The sequence below is a fragment of the Cetorhinus maximus genome, chromosome 22 (genome assembly GCF_964194155.1).
Source record: "Cetorhinus maximus chromosome 22, sCetMax3.hap1.1, whole genome shotgun sequence".
Lineage (NCBI taxonomy): Eukaryota > Metazoa > Chordata > Chondrichthyes > Lamniformes > Cetorhinidae > Cetorhinus > Cetorhinus maximus.
The window spans coordinates 52932103-52958293 of NC_135900.1; the positions used below are offsets into that span (position 1 = coordinate 52932103).

At 43.1% G+C, this 26191-nt stretch overlaps 1 protein-coding gene across 6 annotated transcripts in view; it reads right to left on the minus strand.

Annotated features, from left to right (window-relative positions):
* Nucleotides 1-26191, minus strand: part of LOC144696699 (FYVE, RhoGEF and PH domain-containing protein 4-like) — a 428322-nt gene that overhangs the window by 46467 nt on the left and 355664 nt on the right. For all 6 annotated transcript variants that reach the window (XM_078568320.1, XM_078568319.1, XM_078568321.1 and 3 more), the window contains 4 exons: nt 22770-22859; nt 20438-20586; nt 9906-10062; nt 7814-7952 (listed from right to left, as the gene is read on the minus strand). In XM_078568320.1, coding sequence (XP_078424446.1) covers nt 7814-7952; nt 9906-10062; nt 20438-20586; nt 22770-22859 — 535 coding nt within the window. The remainder of the gene's footprint in view (nt 1-7813; nt 7953-9905; nt 10063-20437; nt 20587-22769; nt 22860-26191) is intronic.

The window sequence follows — 26191 nt, forward strand, 5'->3', positions numbered from 1 at the left end:
GATGTAATATTTCAGGTGGCACCATGACCCTGAAAGTAAAGCTGAAATGGCTGATCACATAGGCAGCTGAACCCTGAGCTGAGATTACAATTTTAAAATTGCAATTCTCCAATATTATGTCACTGAAGTGTCTTTGAGTCCCTGACACACTGGTGGGAAGCAATCAAGGGAAACATCAAGAGGTTTTTCATCCTCAAAGTCACCCAGAAAGCTAGAAAGGAACAGAGGGAAATGTCCCAACTCCAGAAAAACATGCAGAATCTGCTCCGGCTGCAGTCAATGGGGGTCGATGTCAAGGAGGAACTCCAAGAGGTGAAGAGCCAGCAAGCCTCACTCTTTGCCTCAGAGGCCTCCAAGATCATCTTCCGTTCCAGAGTCCACTCCGTGGAGCAGGATGAGATGTGCTCACGTTTCTTCTTCCAAAAGGTACACACAGAGAGCTCTGTGATCAGCAGCCTGAAGGAAGAAGGTGGCTCAGTAAAGTCATTGCAGTCTGACATTTTGAGGATCAGCAAATCCTTTTATGCCGGATTGTATGACGTGAAGCCCACAGACAGCATGGCCTCCCAGTCCTCTATCACGGAGGTCTTAGACAACAGTACACGGGAGAGTCTGGACAAACCGCTAACTCCTGACGAACTGACTAAGGCCCTTGAGTCCTTCGAGAAGAGTAAAACTCCCAAAAGCGACGGCTTGCCGGCGGAGTTGTATTCGGCTCTGTGGGACTGGATGGGCCGAGACCTGCTAGAAGTGTACGAGAGTATGCTTCTGGCCAGCAGCATGTCAGAATTCATGAGGAAAGGCATCATCACCCTCATCTACAAGCACAAGGGGGAAAGGGTGGAAATTAGAAATTGGCAACCCATTTCACTGTCGAATGTGGACTATAAGATTCTGTCCAAGGTCATCACCAATCAGGTCAAGTCCGCTCTGGAATTGGTGATCCACCCTGACCAGACCTGCACTGTGCCCGGCAGGAAGATCTCTGACAGCCTCGTGCTGCTCAGGGATACGATTGCCTATGTGCAGGACAGGGGTGTGGACACCTGCCTCATCAGCCTGGATCAGGAGAAGGCCTTTGACAGAATATCGCACACCTACATGGTGGATGTGCTCTCCAAAATGGGGTTTGGGGAGGGAATTCGCAATTGGATCCAACTGCTCTACACTAACATCAGTAGCACAGTCTCAATCAATGGGTGGGAATCAGATAGCTTTCCTATTAAATCTGGAGTCAGGCAGGGCTGCCTTCTCTCCCCTGTCCTTTTTGTGTGTTGCATAGAACCCTTTGCTGAGTCCATCAGGAAGGATCCGGGCATAAGAGGAGTGACAATCCCAGGCAGTGGAGGCACTCAGGTCAAATCTTCCCTGTACATGGATGATGTCGCCATCTTCTGCTTGGATCCGCTGTCGGTGCGCAGACTGATCCACATCTGCGACCAGTTCGAACTGGCCTCGGGAGCCAAGGTAAATCGTGGGAAGAGCGAGGCCATGTTCTTTGGGAACTAGGCTGACCGATCCTTTGTCCCCTTCACCGTCAGGGCTGACGGCCTGAAGGTGCTGGGGATATGGTTCGGAGGGACCGGGACATGTGTTAGAAACTACAAGGAGCGAGTGTCTATGGTGAAAAGAAAACTGGGCATGTGGGAGTGATGCTCCCTCTCCATTGCGGGTAAGAACTTGGTCATTAGGTGTGAGGCACTCTCGCTGTTGCTGTACGTGGCGCAGGTCTGGCCCATTCCAGACTCCTGCGCGATGGCGATCACCCGAGCCATCTTTTGCTTTATCTGGAGGTCGAAAATGGATCGTGTCCGCAGGGACGCGATGTACAAGCCTGTAGATAAAGGGGGAAAAAACGTGTCCAACATCGCCCTCATACTGATGGCCACCTTTGTGTGCGGCTGCATCAAGCTGTGCGTAGACCCTCGGTACGCAAACACCAAGTGTCACTACGTGCTGAGGTTCTACCTGTCCCCGGTGTTGCGAAGGATGGGTCTGGCCACGCTGCTGCAGAACGCACCAAGTAGTTGGACCGTGCCGTACCACCTGTCCCTCATGGAAAAATTTATGCGGAGAAACACCTTTGCCCACAAGTCCATCAAGCAGTGGTTAGCACGTAACGTCTTAGAGGCCCTGAGGGAAAAGGAGAGGGTGGATCCTGTGGGATGGTTCCCCGAGCAGACTGTCAAAGTCATTTGGCAGAATGCTTCATCGCTAGAACTTTCCAACAAGCACCAAGACGTAGCTTGGCTGGTGGTGAGAAAGGCCCTCCCCGTCAGATCCTTCCAACACGCCAAGAGTCTCACCCCCTCTGCACGTTGCCCTCGAGGTGGCTGTGGTGGGGACGAGACCGTTGTTCACCTCCTTGTGGATTATGCCTTTGCAAAGAAGGTCTGGAGAGAGATGCAGTGGTTTCTGTCGAGGTTCATCCCGAGCAGTTCTGTGACACAGGACTCTGTGCTCTACAGGCTGTTCCCAGGGACACACACCAAGACAAGCATCAACTGCAGCTGGAGGATCATCAACTCGGTGAAAGATGCTCTTTGGTCTGCCCGAAACTTGTTGGTCTTCCAGCGCAAAGAGTTGTCCCCGACCGAGTGTTGCAGACTGGCACATTCCAAAGTTCAGGACTATGTGCTGAGGGACGCACTAAAGCTTGGGGCGGCCGCCGCAAAGGCACAATGGGGAAAGGTCACTGTCTAAGACCTTTCTGCCACAGTGAACCGAGGGACTGGGAACTGTTGAGAGCCCCTCGGGCTGCACAGCTCAAAATGAATATCTGCATTGAATACTAAGTGTATTATAATTGTATTGAAGCACCTCAGAGTGCAACATGATGTATGTGGATAACTCCAATACCTTTGTCTGATTGTCTGCATTGAACAGATTGAAATGATTGTAATATTCATTGATTGTATTGATGCACCTTGCGATATATGTGTAAAAATTGAATCTAATTGTATTTTTGTGATGGTGATTTTGAAATGTTTTGGAATGTTCCAGATATTTTATGAATAAAGTATATTTTTCAAAAAAAAATGTCACTGAAGAATGCTCAGGCCTCCCATGCTTCTGATTTGAAATCTGTATTTAACAGCTAAATAAAATTCAACGAAAACTCTTTGGAAGTTTGCTCTGGAACAGTTTCCAGTAGCCAAGCAGTTAGTACAAACATCTCATCGTCAACTGTGCTCCGGAAACATCCAAAACATCAACTTTTCACTATTTAAGGAAATGGAAACACCATGGGCTGCATCTTCCAGTTTGCGATGGGGGGGGGGGGGGGGGGGGGGGGGCGGGGCGGGGCCCACTCGCCAACGTGTAAAACGACGCGGGTAACGTCGGGCATGAGTCCTGACATCACCCCGCATCATTTAGATTTTCAGTTCCGCGGGTACTTAAGGCCTTTAAAAAAAGTAATTAAGCTATTTAAAGGATCTGCCCATCCAACCTTAAGGTTGGCAGGCAGGTGAGGAGGCCAGGCGGCCTTTAGTAAAAACAGGAAACCTCATCCATGGGCGGGATGAGGTTTCATGAGGGCTTTAAAATGTTTATGAAATGTTGAAATAAAAGAAATTGCCATGTCCCAGTTCACGTGACAGTGTATGTGACAGTGTATGTGACAGTGTCACATGAGCTGGGACATGTCAGGAACTTTTTTTCCACACTTCCACAAATTTTTAAAACTTCCAGTGGTCTCCCTGAGGCAGCACTTTGCCTCAGAGATATCTGTGCGCTCTTTCGTGCACATGCGTGAAAGAGCGCACTCCCAGCTCAGGGAATCCACCCCCCCACCCACGTAGGGAGCACATAGCGCTTCCAAGCGGACATCACAATGGGTGGGCCTTAATTGGCCTGCCCATGTAAAATGGCGGCGCGCCCCCAACCGGGGGTGCCGATCGGGAACCCGCCCACCCGCTCCTGCACATCCCACCCTGACAGGGGGGGAAATTGTTGCCCCATGTTTATGTTACTGGGACTAATAATCCAGATACCTAGACTAACGCTCTGGAGTTCAAACCTCACCACAGGAGCTGGAGAATTTAAACTCAGTTAATAAACAAAATCTGGAGTAAGGGAGACCATGTAACTACCAGGTTGCCATTAAAATCCACCTGACTCAATAATGTATTTTGGGGATGCAAGTCCACCGTTCTTACCTGGTCTGGCCTATACGTGACACCAGACTGACAACAATGTGGTTGACTTTAACTGCCCTCTGAAGTATGCTAGCAAGCTACTCAGTTAAGGGAAATTAAGGATGAGCAATAAATGTTGGCCTTGCCAATGACTTGTCAGTGAATGAATCGAAAATAATTCAGCTGAAAGCATCATTGGAATAAACATAATTAAACAGATAAGCTATTTATTGCAAATATTTTATCCTTCTGGTTTCTTAATTTATAAACTATAGTTTGTTACTTTGCTTAAGCACTGATCTTACCAACTGATGCAATGCAAGTATCAAAAATGTTAATAGTAGCACCATGGGGAATGATACAAAGCTATATAGGTGAAGGGCCGAGGTTCAATTCCTTTCCTGGAAAATCAACTAGATTTTCTCATCTCTATCCAGCAACCTCTGTTGCTGTGTGCACGTATGTGTGCATCTCTTCCAAAGTTAACTTAGCTCACATGTGAAGAATGGACCCTCATTGTCAGCACTATTGTCAGAATCAGACAGGATTTTAGCACCTAATCTAGGAGCAGTAGAGCGGAAAGTGCTGCCTTGTCAGTAGTTTTGTCTTTTAGATAAGATGTTGAACCAAGGACCTGTCTGCTTGTTCAAGTGGACATAAAAGGGCCATTATTTGAAGAACAGCCATGTGCTGACTACATTTATCCCTCAAAACGCAACTAAAACAGATTACCTGAACAATCAGGAAACACGTAACGATGTTAGAAAGGATTTATGAGGATGTTAACAGGGATGAGTTATGAGAAGTGTTTGGAAAAGTTAGAAATTTCTCCTTGGAATAGAGAAAGTTAAGAAGTAATCTATTAGAGGTTGAACGACGATGAGAGGTTTGATGGGCTGAATACGAACAAAAACATATTCCCTCTGGTGCGTGGATCAATAACTAGAGGTCATGGATTCAAAGTCATTGGGAAAAGATTAGAGGAGAGATGACAATTTGTTTTTGATTCAGTTGTCGGGACTTGGAATACGCGACCCAATAAGGTGGTGGAAGCTGGTTTCATAAATAATTTTAAAAAGGGAGTTGGACAGGTACTGGAAGATGGGGAAAAAAAGCAGGATGTGAGACTAAGCTATAGAAAGGATGTGAAGGCCTTAGAGAGGATGCAGAGAATGGTACCAGGAATTCAGTACTTCAGTTCCATTTAGAGACCAGGGGCCAGGGGCAGTTCTCCTTAGAGCAGAGAAGAGTAGGGGGAGATTTAATAGCTGCTCAAAATCATGAAAGGTTTTGATAGATTAGCTAAAGAGAAAATATTTCCAGCATCAAAAGAGAAAATATTTCCAGCATCAAAAGAATCAGTAACTAGAGGACACAGATTTAAGGAAATGGAAAAAAAAGACAAAAAGTTTCTTTTTAAGCTCAGCAAATAGTTATGATTTTGAATATTTTGCCTGAAAGAATAGTTGAAACAGATTCAATAATAACTGTTGTGTGAGCAGATATGAGAATATTACAAATCATTAAAAACTGTACTTTCATTTGAAAATGGACTTTAAAATGGCTTCCAAAGATCACCTGATATTTGGAACTGCAAGTTGGCCAAACTTCTGGAAGCTTCTAAAGTGGGTTACAATGACCACAGCCTTGTGGAATGTTGCACTTGCCATTGTCAGGGCTCACCCCAAAACAGCAAGGACAATAAAGCCTCAGGCGCCCTGTCTCCAGGACTGCCAGGTAACAAAGGGTAGCTACCGAAATTGATTATGCACAAGCAAGTGCTAAGGGCTCCTATTTGCCTCTGTTGTATGTTCATAGATTTGACTATAGGAGATGGAAGGTACTTTGTTAATATGAACAGATTATTGATTACTTCCCATCGTGTATCAATGGCCAGTTGTCACCTGGCCAAAAAGCCCTGCTTGCTTGCAGACAACACTGCACTGTCGAATGCAGAAGGAACATCACTGCCAAAACCTAGCTATAACATTTAGCTTTTTTACCAAGCCCCCAAGACTTAAAGTTTAAGGTCTCCTTTAAATCTGCTTCCGAAAGATCCTAAATTCACCTGAAGAAGCAAACTGGTCCTCTGGCTGCAAGTGTTATTAACTTGCTATGCATCTCTTATTCCAAAGAAAACTACACAAAATCCTCTCTGCACCTATCTGGACGTTCCTGGATTTTAACTCCTGAGTGAAAGAACCACTCTCTAGACTTTGATATTCACGTGAACTGTTAACTATTCTGTTGAATTTTAATATTCGTAGAAGTAAAACTCCTTTCTCTTACTGTATCTTTCCATGTGCGTATGGTGTGTGGGGTTCCATGTGCGTATGGTGTGTGGGGTTCCATGTGCGTATGGTGTGTGGGGTTCCATGTGCGTATGGTGTGTGGGGTTCCATGTGCGTATGGTGTGTGGGTGTATAGTATAGACAAGCCTTTCAGGGAGAGTGAGTGAATAAATAATGCCCCTGGTTTAAAAATCCAAGAAAGTCTGCTGCTTGTGCCTTTATAAAAAAATGATTATATATAAACAAGGCTAAGATGTGTTTCCCAAACCCTATCTAAATTAAATCACACTGATTACAGACAGACGGTTAGAAGAATTAGGGGATTCAGTCTGTCTCTCTCCCCTGTCCGTAAAAATAACTTTCAAAAGGGTATTTGATAAATATTTGAAGAGGAAAAAACTTGCAGGGCTATGGGGAAAGTGTAGGTGAATGAGACTGATCGAATAATTCAAAGAGTCAGCAAAGGCGTGCTCAGCCGAATGTTTTATAATTCTACAATTTGAAACTGTACACAGGATAAGGAAAAGATCATACAAACTTACCCATGCATAGAATTAGAGATATCAGGTACTATGTATGTAATGAAGATAAAAAAGATAGAAATAATATTCTGGAGAAGACCTCCCTAATTCCGGAACATTCTTGGATATAGAACTGTACTAACAACAACAATTTATATTATAATATAGCGTCAAAAGGTAATGAAACACCCCAAGGCGCTTCTCAGGAACGTTATAAAACAAAGTATGACATGGAGCCACAAAGGAGGTATTAGGTCAGATGATCAAAAGCTTGGTCAAAGAGGTAGGTTTTAAGAAGTGTCTTGAATAGATGCAGGGACCTCTCCGACCCTCTACCTTACTTTTCTACTTTAAGACGCAGAAAAAAAAGAGAAATCAATGTACAGGAAAATATATGCAAAGGAAGGTTTGCTTGCTTCTCCTTCTATAACACTTTAGGTTAATGAGGGATTAGGGCTGCAGCGTTGCTTTGGTGATCTGTATCGTGATGGGTATACTGCAATAAATTTTGTAAGAAATAAAGCTCTCACGTTTGTTAATCCTACCTCTGGTTCTGTCTTGTACACAATTCTCAACATAATCTTGCTCTGCCCTGCAATCGACTTTGCAAAGGGGATCATAGCTTTCCATTCTAATTCAGAATCATCACACCCTCTTGCTCAATGGTGTGGGTGAGAATGAACAGAATACTTAAAAGGAGAAAAGAAAATGCAAAGAAAAGTATAAAAATTGTTTGAGATTTATTGTACCTTTGTTTTTGTGGATTGCTCAGAAGCATTATTCTGATCTGATCAATTAAAACCCTAAAAGAGCGATTACGGTATTAAACCCGTTTTAAAAATAATTCAGAGGTTCTCCTTACTCTCTGCATCTTTCCTGTCTAAGGAATCCTGTGGTAGTTTCTTCAAATAATCTTTGAGTAGCAGCTCATAGCGAGGAATTCGTTGGACAGGTTCTAACATGTGATGTTGGATTGTGAGGGAGCCACAGATCTCTTGTTTCTGAAAAACAGACACAAACATCATTAAAGTGCACAAATCTAAACTGGCACCTCAAAGAACAAACATCAAATAAGATACGTCACTGAAACGAAAATTAATTAGCTCCAACTGTTTGAAAATAGATATAAAGTTTATCAAGTGGAACATTTAATTTTTACCTGCACTGAGTTAGCTGATCATAGCCAGAATAAAAGCATCCCAATGATCTTGGTGTCCCTGGGCTACAAGCTAAGTGGCTAACAAAATTTGTTCTTTGGGTGTAGGTGACACTGGCAAGGCTACAAATGTCACCCACGCCTGGTTGCCCTGAGAAGGTGGTGATAGACCGTCTGTTGAAACGCCCACAGTCCGCGTGGTGACTGTACTTCATGATGGTGTTCGGGAATTCCATGATTTTGATCCAGACATGATGCAGGAGAGAGGATAAAGTGATTACTCAGAGTTATTTTGCAGCTATATCCATCCAGGTGGGTGGTCAGTATTTCATTACACTTCTGACTTCCACCTTCCAGTTTGAGGAGAGACTTGAGGAATCAGGAAGTGAGCTGCTTGTTGCAGAGCCTCTGCCTTGCTTTAATAGTCATGCACTGCATTTATTTAAGTTTCTGGTCACTGGGGACCTAAGACAATGGCCCACAAATGGCTGGATCTTCGCATTTCACACTGTGCGCTGAGTGCCATGAATTGGATTGTCAATCCACCCTTTGTATTATTTTTGTGCTGCAAATTAATAATGGTACAGAGCTGCAACCAGTGCAACTAGGGTCATTGGTCATTCTCTTTAACCAATGAAACAAATTGGGGAGGGAGAAAGAAACTGAGGCTTGAATTTTTCCAGTTCTGCCTATGGCAGGAATTGGTGCGGGTGGGACCAGAAAATTTGGAAAGCAGCCAAAAGTCCTTTGACTTTGAGTGGGAATTTCCAGTCCCCAAAATCCCACCCAGAGTGAACAATGGAGAAGGAAATCATTACCTTCAGTCTGTCACAAACTCCGCTCCCTTGCTACTGATTTGCTCATCTTCTCAGGCAGAACAAGACTGTTCATAATGTTGATATTCTGTTGAGCCCTCAGCTGAGCTTTAACACCCATGCCATATCCATCACAAAGACCACTGAATTGCACCTTTCCACTCCAATGAATGATGTCACCTCCAAACCTCTTGCTGGTTTCATAATCTCCACTATCCACAAGTTTTAAATTGACTAGAATTCTGCTGTACAGATACAGTCTGGTACCAAGTCAAATTTGTCCAGCATCCCTCCAGTTATTCACGCTTGCTACAAGCCACCAAACAACTCCCCAGTGACCCAAACACATTACGATCAAAATCCTGCTCTCATCCGAAATCCCTTCATGGCCTTGCCCTATTTTGCAATCTTCTCCTATCTTCTACTAATTGCTCCATTGCACTAATGCCAGCATCTGTCTTCTCCTTTGGCCTTCTCATTGGGGTTGGTACAACCTTTGATTGCTTCAGACTTGCTCTCTGAAGCTTGCTCCTTAAACCTTTTTAAAAAATCTCAAATACTTTAATCCTCTCTCTTCAATTAATCTTTTGGTCCCTTATTCTAATCAATCCCTTCCTGGATCAGGATCCATTTTTCTCATGGCCATTTGTGAAGCATCCAAAGCATAACAATTTTTTTGTTGTTGTGGTGACAACATGTACCATAATATATGTACACAAATAAATTTAAAAAACTCAAGTTGTTCTGCCATGATATATGTATGATATTGTCTAACTTTTCCACTTCAGGTACTGCCACAAGTTCAAGTGTTGCAATAGATATTTGACATTACAATCACACGTTTATACGTAAAGATTACTGTAGTATTTATGCTCAGTTGTATTAAATGTGATGGAGATAATGTCTAAATATAAAACAGTGTTACTTTAAGAACAAATTCTTCATGACTGCAATTATAAATTTGCATCGTCCTTCCTGGTTACCTGAATTTCCTCGACAATGGCTTTGAACTGTGGTGATCTGCCCATCCACGTTTTCAGTAGCCCCATGGCCTTTTCAAAGTTTTTCACGTACTCTCCATACATCTTCAGAAATGGGGCTAACTTCTGCAAAATATCCCCTATCTGTGGTGTAGTATTCCTACAGGAGATAAATTCAGGCATTACATTTATGAACAATGATTGAGTCCACAGAACAGTACACTGGGTCTCCAATGTGTTGTGTCATGGAAGGTTAGCATAGCCAGGATTTTTCCTATGGTGGGTGGGGCCGGGGCCAATCGCCGCCCACAATTGGCTCGGCACCACCATTTTACACGGACGGGCCAATTAAGGCCCGCCCAGCGTAATACGTGGCCGGTAACACCCAGCGCTACGTGTGTGTGTGTGTGGGGGGGGTGGGGGGGGGCACGGAGGGGGCGGGGGAGGGAGAGTCGAAAGGGAGAGTCGAAACAAAATCGTGGATGAGGTTTCCTGAAAAATGCGAAGGCCGCTTGGGCTTTCTGCCTGTCTGCCAACCTTAAGGTTGGACGGGCAACATTCTCAAGTGGCTCATAGACACATAGAAACTAGGAGCAGGAGTAGGCCATTCGGCCTTCGAGCCTGCTCCGCCATTCATTATGATCATGGCCGATCATCCAACTCAATAGTCTGCTCCCGCTTTCTCCCCATATCCTTTGATCCCTTTCGCCCCAAGAGCTATATCTAACTCCTTCTTGAAAACATACAATGTTTTGGTCTCAACTACTTTCTGTGGTAACGAATTCCACAGGCTCACCACTCTCTGGCTGAAGAAATTTCTCATCTCAATCCTAAATGGTCTACCCCATATCCTCAGACTGTGACCCCTGCTTCTGGACTCCCCCACCATTGGGAACATCCTTCCTGCATCTACCCTGTCTAGTCCTGTTAGAATTTTATAGTTTTCTATGAGATCCCCCCTCATTCTTCTGAACTCCAGCAAATATAATCCTAATCGACACAATCTCTCCGCATATGTCAGTCTCGCCATCCCAGGAATCAGTCGGGTAAACCTTCGCTGCACTCCATCTATAGCAAGTACATCCTTCCTCAAATAAGGAGGCCAAAACTGCACACAATATTCCAGGTGTGATCTCACCAAGGCCCAGTACAATTGCAGCAAGACATCCCTGTTCCTGTACTCGAATCCTTTGGCTATGAAGGCCAACATACCATTTGCCTTCTTTACCACCTGCTGCACCTGCATGCTTACCTTCAGCGACTGTTGTACAAGGACACCCAGGTCTCGTTGCACATTCCCCTCTCTCAATTTATAGCCATTCAGATAATAATCTGCCTTCCTGTTTTTGCTACTAAAATGGATAACCTCACATTTATCCACATTATACTGCACCTGCCATGCATTTGCCCACTCACTCAGCTTGTCCAAATCACACTGAAGCATCTCTGTATCCTCCTCACAGCTTACCCTCCCACCCAGCTTTGGCTCATCTGCAAATTTGGAGATATTACATTTAATTCCCTCATCTAAATCATTAATATATATTGTGAATAGCTGGGGTCCCAGCACCGATCCCTGCGGTACCCCACTAGTCACTGCCTGCCATTCGGAAAAAGACCCGTTTATTCCTACTCTTTGTTTCCTGTCTGCCAACCAGTTTTCTATCCATCTCAATACACTACCCCCAATCCCATGCGCTTTAATTTTACACGCCTATGATTTCTTAATGGCCTTAATAGGCTGTTTAAATTCTGGCGGGCACGCAGCCGACTCTGGCATACACCCACCCAACGAAATATTGCGATGATGTCGGGATGTATGCCTGACGTCATTGCGTGTCATTTAGCGCATCGGCATGTTGGGCCCACCCCCGCACGCTGACTGGAAAATTCTGCCCCCATGTGTTTTGGTGCTCTAGATTCCCCAAGCTGTGAATTTATAATGAAAATGACTTAGAAGTTCAACAGTGTACCTTCTACAAAGTGACACATCACAGATGTGTCAAAAATGCACAAAAATCATGTAAGAATAAGAGTGACACAAAGGTCCTGATGTGTAACTCATCGTGTGAAAAAGGGAAGTGAATGTTTAGGTCCAAAATTTGAAAGAAACATTCTTGGAAGAATTAGTTACAAAAATTAATGTTGAAACAACCTGTTAAGGAAGTAAAGTTTAGTTCTATGCAGCACAGTGTCTGCAACTCAAACAAAGGTGCATGTACAGCAAGGGCAGGGTTACAAAGGGGATTTTTAGATATGGAATACAAATTTCCCAGAACTAATAAGAAAAGCATGAACATTTGCTATTAATACATTTAAACGTTAAATTCACTTTAACAAAGTCTACAACTGCTGTATCCTGTACACTTTTTGTCACAAAATGCAGCCTAGAAAACTCGAGGAGGTTCAAAGGTACATAGCACAATTTTGATATAAAGTCGCTGAGGAGATGGGAGCCTTGTTACTGAAAAATTTTAAACAAGGACAATGAGAAATATAAAGGTGTGCATTATTTTGTTGAAGGTGTTACGATTTCAGACCTAATCCCACCCCCCTTCCAAATTATGTTACAGTCCCAGATGAGAACCAAATTTTGTTATGATCCGGTTAGGGACATGTAACCTTTTTTTGTTAAATTAGAGAAAATTTTAAATCCTAAGTATTTACTATGAGAATAAAGCCACAGGATTCCACGGTTCTAAACACACAGAAGAATTTTTACTATACAAAAGTCATCTTATTTTATACTCTAATATCCAGAATTAACATGAATTAACAGGCAAATTGTGGTTGTACACACCACAAAATGCATGCTAAATGCCAAGACAGATCCCGTGAATTTTCTCAGCAAACTACCAAGATGTCAAAGACAAACAAAAACTCTTTAAAACTCTACCTTCCTCCTTGGGATTTCATCAAAGATCTAGCCTCCAATTTCCCTTAAACGCCTCTCCAACTCAGACTGCCCCATCGACTGCTCACCTCCCAGTCACTCAATCTCTTCCCTTGAGACTGTGTCCCACTGGATTTACTCCAACAGCTAGTTACTGGCATAATTCCAGCTCCCCAGCTACTCTGAGCAGAATGCCACTGCTCAAGAGCTTTGATTTTCCCCCCAGCTCCTAGCTTCACGTAGCAGACAATTGTACTTCAGCTTCACTGAGCAGACACTACTCCCCACAAGTTTCTCTGAGCCCTAACTCCCAGCTTCATGGAGCTAATAGCTGCTGTTCACTTCCGCTTCAACGAATTGATACCTGCCCTGGGCTTCTCTTAGTTCCAATTTTCCTACCAGCACAAAGCTAGCAACCTTCTGCTGCCCCCTTCAGCTCCAGAGTTATCTGAGCAACCACTGGTTACCACAGGATGCTGCTCATTCAGCAGCACGGAGCTAATGGCAGCACTTCAGCTGCATGAACCGAGCCTCCTCTTCGTCTGCTTCCTACAGGCTGCTATTCACTCTGCTGCTTGAACTGATCTGAGAGACCTGTTAATATCTCCCAACCGGGTTCCACTCCCGCTCTGAGGCGGGGTATGTTGCATCAACCTTGGTACATTCTGTACCTTAAATGTTACAATCTCCAGTTGTAAGCTACTAACTTACAAAATCTCAAGACAAAAATCCAAAAATGTAGATTTCCTCAGAAATGTGTATAGTGGATAAGGGAATAGTTAACTATTTATGGGGAAATTTAACATTAAGGTTTCTAAATTAGATTGGTATGAGATTCTACCACAAAAGAGTAAACCCTGAGCAGCTAAATAACCTCATTTCAACCCCAAATGTTATTGTCCTTTGGCATACCCAGACTGGTGTTATTTTACATACACACACATATGCTATATTCAGGGTAGAATTAGATTAAGCATATCTACAATTTGTGTTAATCCATCTAGATTTACAACTCCTAAAGGAGGGACACATATACAACACATTAAAAAAATTGAAACTTAGATGAAAAGCTTAGGGCCATTGTGGTGGAAGGAAAGGGTAGAGAGAAAGAGTAAATGAGAGAACTTATGGACCTGACAACATCTTTCAAAACTGTCTCAAAGAACTCATATGAAGTGGCATTTAAAACTTAAAGGCAATGAAGAACATAAATTGAATCAGGAAACTATGACGACTTGATGCCAATCTCAGGTCTTAAATTTTGATTTGTAGAAGTAAACAATGAATTTGGGTTGGATAGCATTTGATGAATCTTGTTTTCAAGATGGTGAGAATGATGGGAGGAGGAGGGACATACTAAAAAGCAGAGTTAGAGCTTAGAGGGAGTAATAAGTCTGCCATAGTAAAATCAATAAAAGAGAAAAAGAGAGCTCAGGGGATTGTATATCAGTTTATTGATCAGTTCTTGTATTTTGGATTTGGAAGATGATATTAGAAGAATCTTCCCAAATGAGAGAGCAGATTCCAGGTTTGGGCTGCATAGAAAGGATTAAGAGTTGTTGCAGGCAAAAGTAAAACTGTTTTGGCATAAAAAAAAATCTAAACTTCTTAGTGGCAGCTTTAGCTGTAAAGATAATGTGGAGGTTCTATTTGAGATGGGAAGAAAGAGTAAGACCAAGGATATCAATTCTTTGAAGAGTCAAGAGTTGGACAAAAGGGTAAGAAATTTTAGCTGGCACACAGGACCAAATTGCCTCATATCTGTGATGCATCAACAAGGGAGCTGTACCAGCATGCTAACTCTAGATTAGTGTACAAGGACACCTAAATCCCTCAGAACACCAATATTTACTAGTCTCTCATATATCAAAAACATAATCGACTTTTCTATTCTTCTTACCAGAGTGGATAATTTCATATTTACCAACATTATATTCCATCTACTACCTTCTTGCCCACTCTCTTAACTTGTCTATATTCCTTTGCATCCTCCTCGTAGCTTACTTTTCCACCTATCTCTGTATTGTTAGCAAACTTGAAAGCACTACATTCAATCCCCTCATCTAAGTCATTGATATAGAGAGCAAATAGGTGTGAAAGATGAGTGGCATAACACCTTCAGGTGCCAAGCCCTAAAATCAGTCTTTCTCAGCATTCTGCTTTAGAATACTCCTCAGGCTAATACACCTTGCAGTTCCACTCATTCTTCTCTCTCCAGAGATCACATACCTGTTTGAATAACCAACTCTTAACTCACTTTCATCTTTGTGCCATCTTACACTCTTACCTCACAGTCGCCATGTAAAAATACAGCAATTTCCTCCTCTCCACACAATCTATTTCTCATACTCGCAACTCTCTCATCTGCAAGGAGAAAAAGTAGCATGCAAGGGGGGGGTTGGTGGTGGTGGTGGTGGGGGGCCACGATTGGAAGCGACAAAGGGTCTCCACTGGCAATACATGCCCTCCTGGTCTACTGGGAAGGAGGTCTTGCTCTGGGAGGCTGCAGAACTCAGCAAAGACCTGCCATGAAAGCCTGAGGCTCCTGAGGCACTGGTCACACATGTCGAGCAAACTGATCTTCTGCTTGCAAACCCTGTACTGGGCCATCCTCTCTATTTTGTGGAGTGCCATGTGACTGAGGAAAAGGCAGCGAATGCTGCTCCTTTTGTTAACAGGGGTTTTCTGCACAGCTGCAAACCAACCCGAGTCAAATCTAGAAGTGGGTGAGGTCATGTCGGGTTCCTGGCGCAATGTCACTTCTTGGGGGTTTGATCCCCTGCCTGCACCTGAGCCCTCCTCCCCTTGGTAATTAAATTTGTGTCTTGAGGCTCATCATCAAACCAAAATTACCAAAATACTGTCCAAAAATAAGGTACATTCCAGATTGTAGGGCACACAGAGTCATACAGCCATACAAACCAATTAAGTCCTAATAACACTGAACATGTGCATAACAGGACAAAACTAGGTCGTATACCCAGATTACATGGTAGAGAGGAGTGGCGGGGTACAATTGACCTAAACAAGCAAATTTCTTCACGAGAAGGTTGACAAGGGCAAGCAGTGCAGTTTCCTTTAATGACACTTTTTGCCTTTTATACAAACTGTGCACTCAGCCATTTAACACATCTAATGCAAATTTGTGCTCCCAATGTAGTCCTGCCTTATAATTTTGCAACTATATTGTAATTACATCATTAAGTCACTGAAACAATACTTATCTTTCACAAGTGTTTTCCTTCAGCAAAAATGCCCCTTTAAACATCACAGAGCAATCAACCAGGGCACTGACATGAATCTTTTTTAAAAAAATTGTCATAATATTATTGTGATTTATTCTAAAGTAGGTTTATGGGGGTGGGGGGAGTTGTGTTTTTCAGTGTGAGAGTAATTTAATTACATTTTGTAGCCAAGCAGGCTGCAAGTTGAAATTATCAAAAGAAGGTGTAGAAGTGCCTTTAAAATGTTAAGTAGGTAAACATGGTTGGGGTCTTAGCATGTAAGGTGTGAAGGGAATTTGCATTTTTAGATAGATGAAGGGAGGTTTGAATTTTAACGAGGTTAATGAGAATATTGGCAACATGAAAAGATTTATATTATGAGAAAGGTAAAGTTCCAAAGACATATGGGGCAGAATTTTACCTCCATTGTGGGGGGGGGGTTGGTTGAAGATTGGGCGCGCAGAGGTGTGCCTCCGATCGGCACCCCGAATTGGGGGTGCGCCGCCATTTTACATGGGCGAGCCAATTAAGGCCTCCCCAGCATGACGTCCAGATGGAAGCGCTATACGCTGCCTGTGCGGGTGGGGGGGAAATCCCTCAGCTAAGTGCTGCCCCAGTAAGATCAGCTGTACGTTAAAAAATATTAAAAATAGAGAAAAAAATTCCCTGACATGTCCCCTCATGCGACACTATCACATGAGTTGGGACATGTCCATAACTTTTAAAAACACTTTAATTAAATTTTTAAAAACCTACATGAAACCTCATCCTGCCCGTGGATGAGGTTTAATGCTTTTTCTAATGCCCGCCGGGGCTCTTGGCCTGCCCGCCAGCCTTAAGGTTGGACGGGCAGGTCCATTAATTACTTTAATGACACTGTCAATGGCCCCAATTGGCCATTGACAGGTCGGTGGTCCCGCAACTGATTTTGCTGAGCACGCGCCTTCCTGAAAATTTAAATGGGGTGCGGTGACGTCGGGAGTTCCACTTGACGTCACTGCGCATTATTTTACGCGTCGGCGAGTGGGCCCCACCCCCCACTCACCGACAGGAAAATCCTGGCCATAGAATTTACATATTGGACAGAATTTTCCCCTCATCAGGTGGGTAAGGTGGGTGGGCCTGGGAGTGGCCACGCAATGGACTGCTGCCCACGATCCAGTCCCGACCGTGATTTCATGCTGGCAGACCAATTAATGGCTGGCCAGTGTGAATCGCACGCTGAAATGCTCAACACTGCCTGGGTGTGGGGGGAGGTAGGGGGAGAAAGGCAAGCGTGGAAGTCAGCGCATGCACACGGGTGTGGTAAGTGAAAACTCCGTCACATGAGCAGGGGCATGTTAAAAATAAGTTTTAATTTTTTACTGGTTGAAACCTCATCCCACCCGTGGATGAGGTTTCGCAAAAAACGCAAAGGCCACTTGGCCTATTCGTCCACCCACCAATCGAACGGTTGGATGGGCAGTGAAAAGTTCCATTTAATTAATTGATTAAGAACCTTAATAGGCCTCTCAATTGTCGGTGGGCGCATTGCTGCTTCTTGTGCATGCCTGCCGAGCGAAATATCGCGAGTGTGCACGATGGCATCAGGACGCTCGCCCAACGCCATCGTGCACTATTTTACTCCCGCCCAGGTTGGGTGCATGCCCGCCAAGGGAAAGATTCTGCCCATAAAGAGAGAGAAACGTTTATGAAGGAGAATGAGGGTATGTGGCAAGGGAAGGCATTGTGAGATCTAACAGAAGTGTGTGAAATAGCCTAAATGAAGCCTCCAGTATTTGTGCATTACCCTGCTGTCTACAGAAATTGAAGCTGGAGAAAGCCATTTTGAATTCCACTGTCCATGGTAGTGTGTTAATTTGCTGGATCTGTTTAAAATCTAAAATCTGTTTTTGGACCGTTACCTTAAAGGGGGTGTAACTGGGAGTCAAGTTAAAGGAATTTTAGGAGTTATTGTAGTAGTAATTTGTAGTCCTATGTATGTGCTTGAAACCTTTCCTTTTGTTAATAAATATTTTAATTTAGTTTTTAATAAATATCTCTAAAAGTCATCGTGGACTTTTTACTTATGAATTCAGTGCATGTATCTCGAAATAAATGAAAATTGCAAAACCGCTGTGATAGTGCGATCAAGTTTCCCTCATGTATTTGATCCGCCTGGCACATATCATCTGTCGCTTCAAAACATTATTCTTTCATGGGATGTGGCCAATACTGGCAAGGCCAGCATTTGTTGCACATAGCTAATTGTCCTTAAGAATGTTGTGGTGAGCCACCTTGAACTGTTGCAGTCCATGTGGTGTAGGTACACCCACAGTGCTGTTAGGGAGGAGTTCCAGGATTTTGGTCCAGTGATGATGAAGGAAGAGCGATATACTTCCAAGTCAGGTTGGTGTTGGCTTGGATGGGAACTTGCTGGTGGTGGTGTTCCCATGTGCCTGCTGCCCTTGTCCTAATAGGTGTTGGGGGTTGTGCATTTGGAAGATGTTGTCAAAGGAACCTTGGTAATTTGCTGCAGCACATCTTGCATAGAGTACACACTGCTGCTGCTGTGGTGGAGTGAGTGAAGGTTTAAGTTGGTGGATAGGGTATCAATCAAGCAGGCTACTTTGTCCTGGGTGGTGTCGAGCTTCTTGAGTTTTGTTGGAGCCACACTCACCCAGGCAAGTGGAGAGTATTCCATCACACTCCTGTCATGTGTCTTCAGGCTTTGGGAGTCAGTAGGTGAGTTAATTGCCTCAGGATTCCCAGCCTCCAGCATGCTCTTATAGTCATGGCATTTATAAGGCTGGTCCAGTTCAGTTTCTGGTCAATGGTAACGCCCAGGATGTTGATAGAGCGGGATTCAGTGATGGTCATGCCATTGAATGTCAAGGGGAGATGCTTCGATTCTCTCTTGCTGGAGATGGTCATTGCCTGACACTTGTGTGGCGCGTATGTTACTTGCCACATATCAGCCCAAGCCTGAATGCAGATCTTGCTGCATATGGACACACGCTGCTTCAGTATCTGAGGAGTTGCAAATGGTAATGAACATTGCACAATCAGCAAACATCCCCACTTCTGACCTCATGACGGATGGGAGGTCATTGATGAAGCAAAATTAAAACTGCTCTGGTCAAATTTAGGATATGTTTTTATATCTTACACTGTCATCCATTCAAAATTTTCCATTTACGTACAGCACTTCAAAAACACAATATTAACAACATTAAATACAGAAGGTAAGATATCTGCGACACTGAGCCACACAGACCAGAAAAGTCATCCATTGTTTGTTTTAAGTTAGCTGATTTACCCTGAGCAGCAATGGGGCATCGAGTTTGGCTCCAATTTCAGGGGCAAAATTTTTGCCTCAGCGGGCGGGTGCGTGCCCACTCGAGCGTAAAGCGACGTGCATTGACGTCAGGCGAGCATCCCAATGTCAACGCGCAGTCACATGATATTTCGGTCGGCGGGTGCGGGAATCAGCAGCGCACCCGCCGACAATTAAAAGGCCTGTTAAGTCCATTAAAGTCTCAATTAACTTACATTTTTTGCTGCTTGTCCAACCATACAGTTAGCGGGCAAGCAAAAAGACAAAGTGGCCTTTGCACTTTTTAGGAAATCTCATCCACAGATGGGATGATGTTTCCAAAAGCAAATAAAAATAAAATAAAAATTTAATTAATAACATGCCCCTGCTCATGTGACAGAGTCACATGAGCAGACATGTTTTATAACATTTTTCAATTCTTTATTTTTTTTTGGAAAACTCTTCATCCCCCTGGGGCAACTCTGTGCCTCAGGGAGATTCTGAAGTGTGCACTCACCCCGCTTTGCCTCCTCCCCCCGCCCAAACAGGTAGCATGGAGCACTGCCGCTCGCATTTCACACTGGGCAGGCCTTAGTTGGCCTGCCAGCGTGAAATTGTCTTCCAGCCCTGAATGTGGGTGGCGGTTGGCTCCTGACCACCCACACCCGTCCTCACTGAGCCTGCCCGACAAGGGCTAAATTCTGCCGCAGATCACCATCAAGGAGGGAGTGCATGTATATTGGAGAGGACACAATCTGGCTCCTGTGGTGTTTCCCACATGGTTATACATTTTGCCAACATTCTTTATTTAGTATTGCGCATGTAGAATTTGCACTTGGCATAACGCCAAGGGACTGCTTGTATTTGGGGACACTACAGCAGCAAGTGTCAATATTTTGGGGGGAGGAGAAGATAGCCATAGTCCTTTTGCCTCCTCCTAGGAAAGCCTGATGTGTCATAAATGTACACTGCACTTTCTGGTAATTCATTGCTAGATGATGAGTTACAATATTACACTGCAGTGCACCATCTTACGTAGAATGAGTGAGTCTTTCATTTAAAAAAAAAATCTTTTCTAAAGTTAGTGGGAAAAAACAACAAAATGAGAACATTTTTGACTCACCAGAGATTCATGCGGGTTTCCAGCTCTGGCAGCAAGAACTGAGTGTGGAAGGTGTAAATGGATGAAATGTTGGAGAAGATTTTGGTCACAACCTCTGCAGGAAAGGAACCCTTGCTATTGGCTTCCTCTAGCAGTTTAGCACAGAAAACCTGCAGAACAAATCAAATAAAGAGCTAGTTTTGACTCACGGTGCTCATATATAGGCTCCATAAATGAATATTTATATTAAAAAAGGTAGGTCTATGTTCAATAAGGTCCCACAAAGCAGGTGGCTTTAATAGTTTACAGACACAGGCAAGAGGATATTTAGCCCCACTTATCTTGTGAGGTATTCATAATATATTCCATTAACACTGCACCTGAAAACTTATCTTGTAAATATTTAGACACAGAGGTTTTAAAAATTTGGCTGGGTTGCTGTGCAGCTGCAGCTGATTTGAGTATTACTCGGGCTACTGCTGTGAAGCAAGAATCGAGAGTGTTTTATCCTTTGAACATTTTCTTTAAACAATCAGGGTAGAATTGTCCGGTCCCATTGGTAGCGAGTGTGAGTGGACAATATGGCAAAAAGGCCAAAAATTGGTTTTACGCCATTGTGAAACCAGTTTGCGATTGTCCACTCCATCCATCAATGGCGGGCCATGTTTCCCACTGCCGCACGTCAGGAACCTAATTTCAATATGTTTCTATGTTTCAATGTTCAAACACCAAGCTAAGGTAGCCTTGGGGCAGGTACTGTGTATAGATTCCTTGAAGAGTGTCAGAAGTAGAAACATTTGGAACTGAGGACAGTGGTTTCATGGGTACAGAAGATCACAAAGACACACAAACATAGCCATACAAAGTTTATCACAACTCAGTGTTCACACTGCTTGCAGGTTACTAGTCAGTTCTGGTGAACTTCTAAATATTAAATCCAATATCACATCCACCACACATTAAGGAACAACTACTGATTACTTCTAGGAAGTTGTGTCTCATTCTCTACAGGTTGTCCCTTGTCTGGCTAATTATCTCCAGGCACACTGGAAACCCTTGCGATTGTCACATTAAAGTCTCCTTCACTTGCCTAAACAGCCCTTTCATCTAACTGTTCAAATTAAGCTGCTGGGTGATAGCAGATGCCAAATATTATGTTGCTGCCTTAATAATTTCAACCAGACTGCTTTTCTCTCCATCCTCACAGCAGCTGCTATGGAGATTCTGTAGCTCAGTAGATAGCAACCCTGCCTGTGAGCCAGAAAGCTCTAGGTTCAAGTCCCACTGCAGGACTTGCCGGCCATAGAAGGAGCATTCGCGATTCAAACAGGTTGATAATCAGCCTTCTAATCCTTCCAACACTTCCCTATTATTCCCCAAAGGGAAAAAGTATGCATGAAGATATACAAAACAAACAAATAGCTGCTAAATCCCCTATTACCAGTGATGTCATGCCAACCCCAACTATCTTTACAGGTCTGTATTTGTAGAGATTATACATCTTTAATCTTCAAAATGCCCAAAATGCTCTCCAGAATACACTTTAAGGTTTCATCAAGGTTTCTCTCTTTTTTCCTCTCATACCCCATTCCACCAAGTTTCTCTACTGTGTGCATTGAATCTTGCTGTTGTAAAGTTCTATGGACCCTGTCGTCTTGACAATCTAATTCTTCGTTTATGAGCGCTCACAGGGAATTTCCGCAGCTAATTAAACACTGGGGGAAGAGACCACATGAACTCAGTTCTATCTTCACACAACTTCTGCTTTCCAGCAGGAGTCAATGAATTGCAATCATAATTCTCAAAAGCAAAAAAAAAAGTTTGAGTTTGTCTTGCTCATTAGCTCTTTTTCCATATTGCAACCCTCCTGCACTGCATAATAATATGCAGTCAAAGAATCCACAAACAATTACAAGGCAAATTTTTTTTTTTAAATTTGCAAGTTTAAATGAAGAAATCCAAAATGAAAATGATCGTTTTCCTCTGCAGTTTATGACTCTCTAATAGAATTGCAAGGAGGTGCGCCCTTTAAATAAATGCTTCCTGTGAATTTTCAGTTTTATCCCAAGTGTTTCATTCAAGAACAAGAAAAAAATTTAAAAATAAAGAAAGCCTTGAATTTACTGAGCCTCATTAGGCTCATTAACTCAGGACACCCCAAAGTGGTTTACAGCCAATGGTACTTTTGAAGTATAGGCATTATTGTAATATAGGAAACGTGGCAGCCAATGTGTGCTTAGCAAGATCCTACAGACAGTGATATAATAATGATCATATAAATAAGCAAAACAACAGCAGTAAACATACTTGCAAAAGGAATGAAAGACAAATACGTAACACTTCCGTCACTAACCTGGTCTAAGAGATGAAGTTTGCTGACATAAGCTTTTTCTGTTAGCAGAAGCTCATTAGCAATCTTATACAGCTTCTCTTCATTTGTCTCCTATAAAGGAACGTAATTTGTACTTAAATTGAATTTTAGGCTCAAATCTGTTAAGATAACAGCTGATGGCACTCATCATTATACACGCTCAAATTCATAGCACCCTCACCTTTGAATCAGAGGGTTGTGGGTTCATGTCCCAATCCTGGAAACCAAGAACTGTGATTGTACTCGAAAAGAGTTGCAATCTGTGACTTGATAACTCGAAAGAGTATCAGACAAGGGCAAATGCACGATTGAACATGGAAATAATGCACCAACCCATTGTTAACTGCATGAAAATGGGACCTCACAATCTGGCTCATTATTCAAATGCATTGACATGGCGTGAAGTTGCTGCTTGCACAGTAAATACCAACTAAACTCACCACAGAAAGTTAGAGCCAGTCTAAAGTGACATGAAGACCCTAATTTGGAGTAATTTAAGGTCCATGCATATTCAATTAAACCTTGAGGTGTCAGCTGTGGCTCAGTCCATAGCACCCTCACCTTTGACTCAGAGGGTTGTGGGTTCATGTCTCACTCCCGGAAACCAAGAACTGTGATTGTACTCGAAAGAATTGCAATCTGTGACTGTTGATAACTCGAAAGAGTTTCAATTAAACCTAGGTTATCTGTGAGATTCTGATGTACTAAGTGTTAATTACTGTTGATGAACCTCATTAGCACTGAAAATTAATCATGTGTGTGTAGTCTCATTCTCCAGTTTAATTGTTGTTGGATATTTGAAAAAAAAGGAAAATGTAATTTTTAAAAATTCTACTTTTCCCATGTTCTTACTTTCTCTCTCAGTATGAGGGTGGAAGAGAGAAAAAGGCAAGTGAAGAAGCAGGTGATATTATGGTATTCATTAAAAAATGGTGGTGCCACCACCAAGTTCAGCTCAACTGAATAGCCAGCAAAGGGTCTGGAATAGTTGGTGACCATGGGAGTTTTTGAGGGTGTCAAATCACTTTTCCCACCCCCACCTCGAGGTAAGGTTTTCAATCTGTAATGTTAACTTTCTCCACCAGCCTGACCTACTGAGAACTTCCAGCATTTTCTGTTTGTTTCACCAGAATGATGTCGGGCTTAGAAGGTTAATTTTGAGGGCAGGATTCATAACCTTTTTTGTATTCCCTCAAGTTTAGAAAGTTAAGGTGTGATCTGATTAAGTGGTAAGATATTTGCGAGGATAGATGGATGCAAAGAAGCTATTTCCATTAGAGCTAGGCCAGTTGGATGTGAAATCAGGAAGCATTATTTTCACACGAGGATATTGGAAATCTCACCTCTCCCACCTAAAAGGCTATGGGCGGTGATTCAATAGATCATCCATGACCTTAAAATAGACAAGAGGGGCTGAATAGTCTACTCCTGTTCTTATGTTGCTATAGCTATGGATGTAGTGATGCAGGATTGGAATGAAAAACCGTTGCTGGAGATGTGTGGTCTGTGATTGGATAGAAGAATCGGACTATGTGAGGGCATTCCATCTGAGTTAAACAACGGAGAAGGATAGTGCGGTCAACCGTGTCAAGATGCAGAAAGATTGAGCAGGATAAGGGACAATGCACCACTAGGTCACAGCAACAGAATATCATTTGTGACTTTGGTTAGATCCATTTTGACACTGTGACATGGATGGAAACCCAAAGGTAGAAATTCAAACAAAGTTGATCAAACCATTGTAATGATGGGTGTAGCTCTCATATATAAATTATACCTTGGGCTGTCTCCCTGTTCCTCTGGCAACTTGTCCTTTGAACACACCTTGTCCCACCCACCATACCTCCCATTTAAAATTCTTGTTCTTTACCAACAACCCAAGTGATATGCCAAGTATCTTCTCTGCTTTCCTCCCTCAGCCTTTGTGCTGAGCAACTTTGATCTTCAGTGATTTCAACTTCCATCTCCTCAGTGATTTCAACTTCCATCTCAAATCCTCTTTCTCCCTCTCCTCAGAGTTCACTGCCCTCCTTTCCTACCTAAATCTCTCCCTCCCAAATTTACAGCTACCTGCTTGCCTGGATTCATGTGGCCTTGCTACTTACAAGAGTGGTGGGGCAATACTTGAGGAGAGGTAACTGTTTACAATGTTGGATAGCATGGAGGTGAGGAAGGTAAAGGGATAGTCATTAGCTTAGTGGGAATGAAATTAATGAGAGGATAATGAGAGAACTAGAAAGAAATAGGCTTAAAGTTAGGCAAGAAGAAAGCAGTAGAGGCAGCTGAATGGATGGTCTCAATCTTAGCAACTAGGAGGTCCATAAGCACCTTGCACTTGGTGAACATGAAGTTGGAGGAGGCAGGGAAAAGGATTTTAGGAAACAAATTTATAGTGTAAAAATTAAGTCAGTGGCTAGATTTGCTCTGCAGGATGATCCATAGTGGACATTTCTGGCAGTAAGGACTGACAGCACTTGATGTGGTCCAGCCAGACTTGGCATTGGATGGCTAAATCAGTTGTGTGCCAGATACACTCAAGCCTGTTGCCTTGCACTTGCAGAAGTGCAGATTGTGGCCATAGTAGGGAGAATAGTTAGAATGGGGCAAGAGTAAACTTTTCGCCAGGACAAAGGCCTCAAAAATGGAGGTGAAGGAACAGTTGAGAAAATTAAGGTGTGATCTGATTAAATGGCAAGATATTTGATAGGATAGATAGATACAGAGAAGCTACTTCCATAAGAGCTAGGCTGGTAACTGTAGAAGTACCATGGAGGACCAAAAGCTGGTTTATTGTGAATTTGAAAGTACCGTTGCAAATGGTGTGGATTTTTTCTCCCTGGGGCAAATGTAGGAGAGGTAGTTGGAAGAGGGATGCGAGTAATGAGGGAAAAAATTAATTCGTTAGAAGTGTTCTTGTCAGTGATCAATACCATGGAAATAGAGAGGACATAGGAGATACCAAAGTCAATGGGGTTCTGTAAAAATGGGTAACAGATTATGACATTTAGGGAGAACAAGAGGGCAGTGCAATCAGAGAACAGAGGACAAGGGGATTAAGAAATTGAAATTACTGATGAGGGCTTACTTGAGGCAGAAGCTGAAGGAGAAAAGAAAGGTGAATATTTCAAGGAGAAACTCAGCATGGGCATGGGGGGCGGGGTGCATTGGTAGAACATAAGAAATAGGAGCAGGACAAGACCATAAGGCCTGTTGAGCCTGCTCCACCATTCATGGCTGATCTTGGGCTCAAACTCCACTTTCCCGCTCACTTTCAATATCCCATGATTCCCAGAGAGACCTAAAATCTTTCTATCCCAGCCTTAAATATATTCAACGATGGAGCATCCACAACTCTCAGGGGTAGAGAATTCCAAAGATTCATCACTCTTTGGGTAAAGAAATTT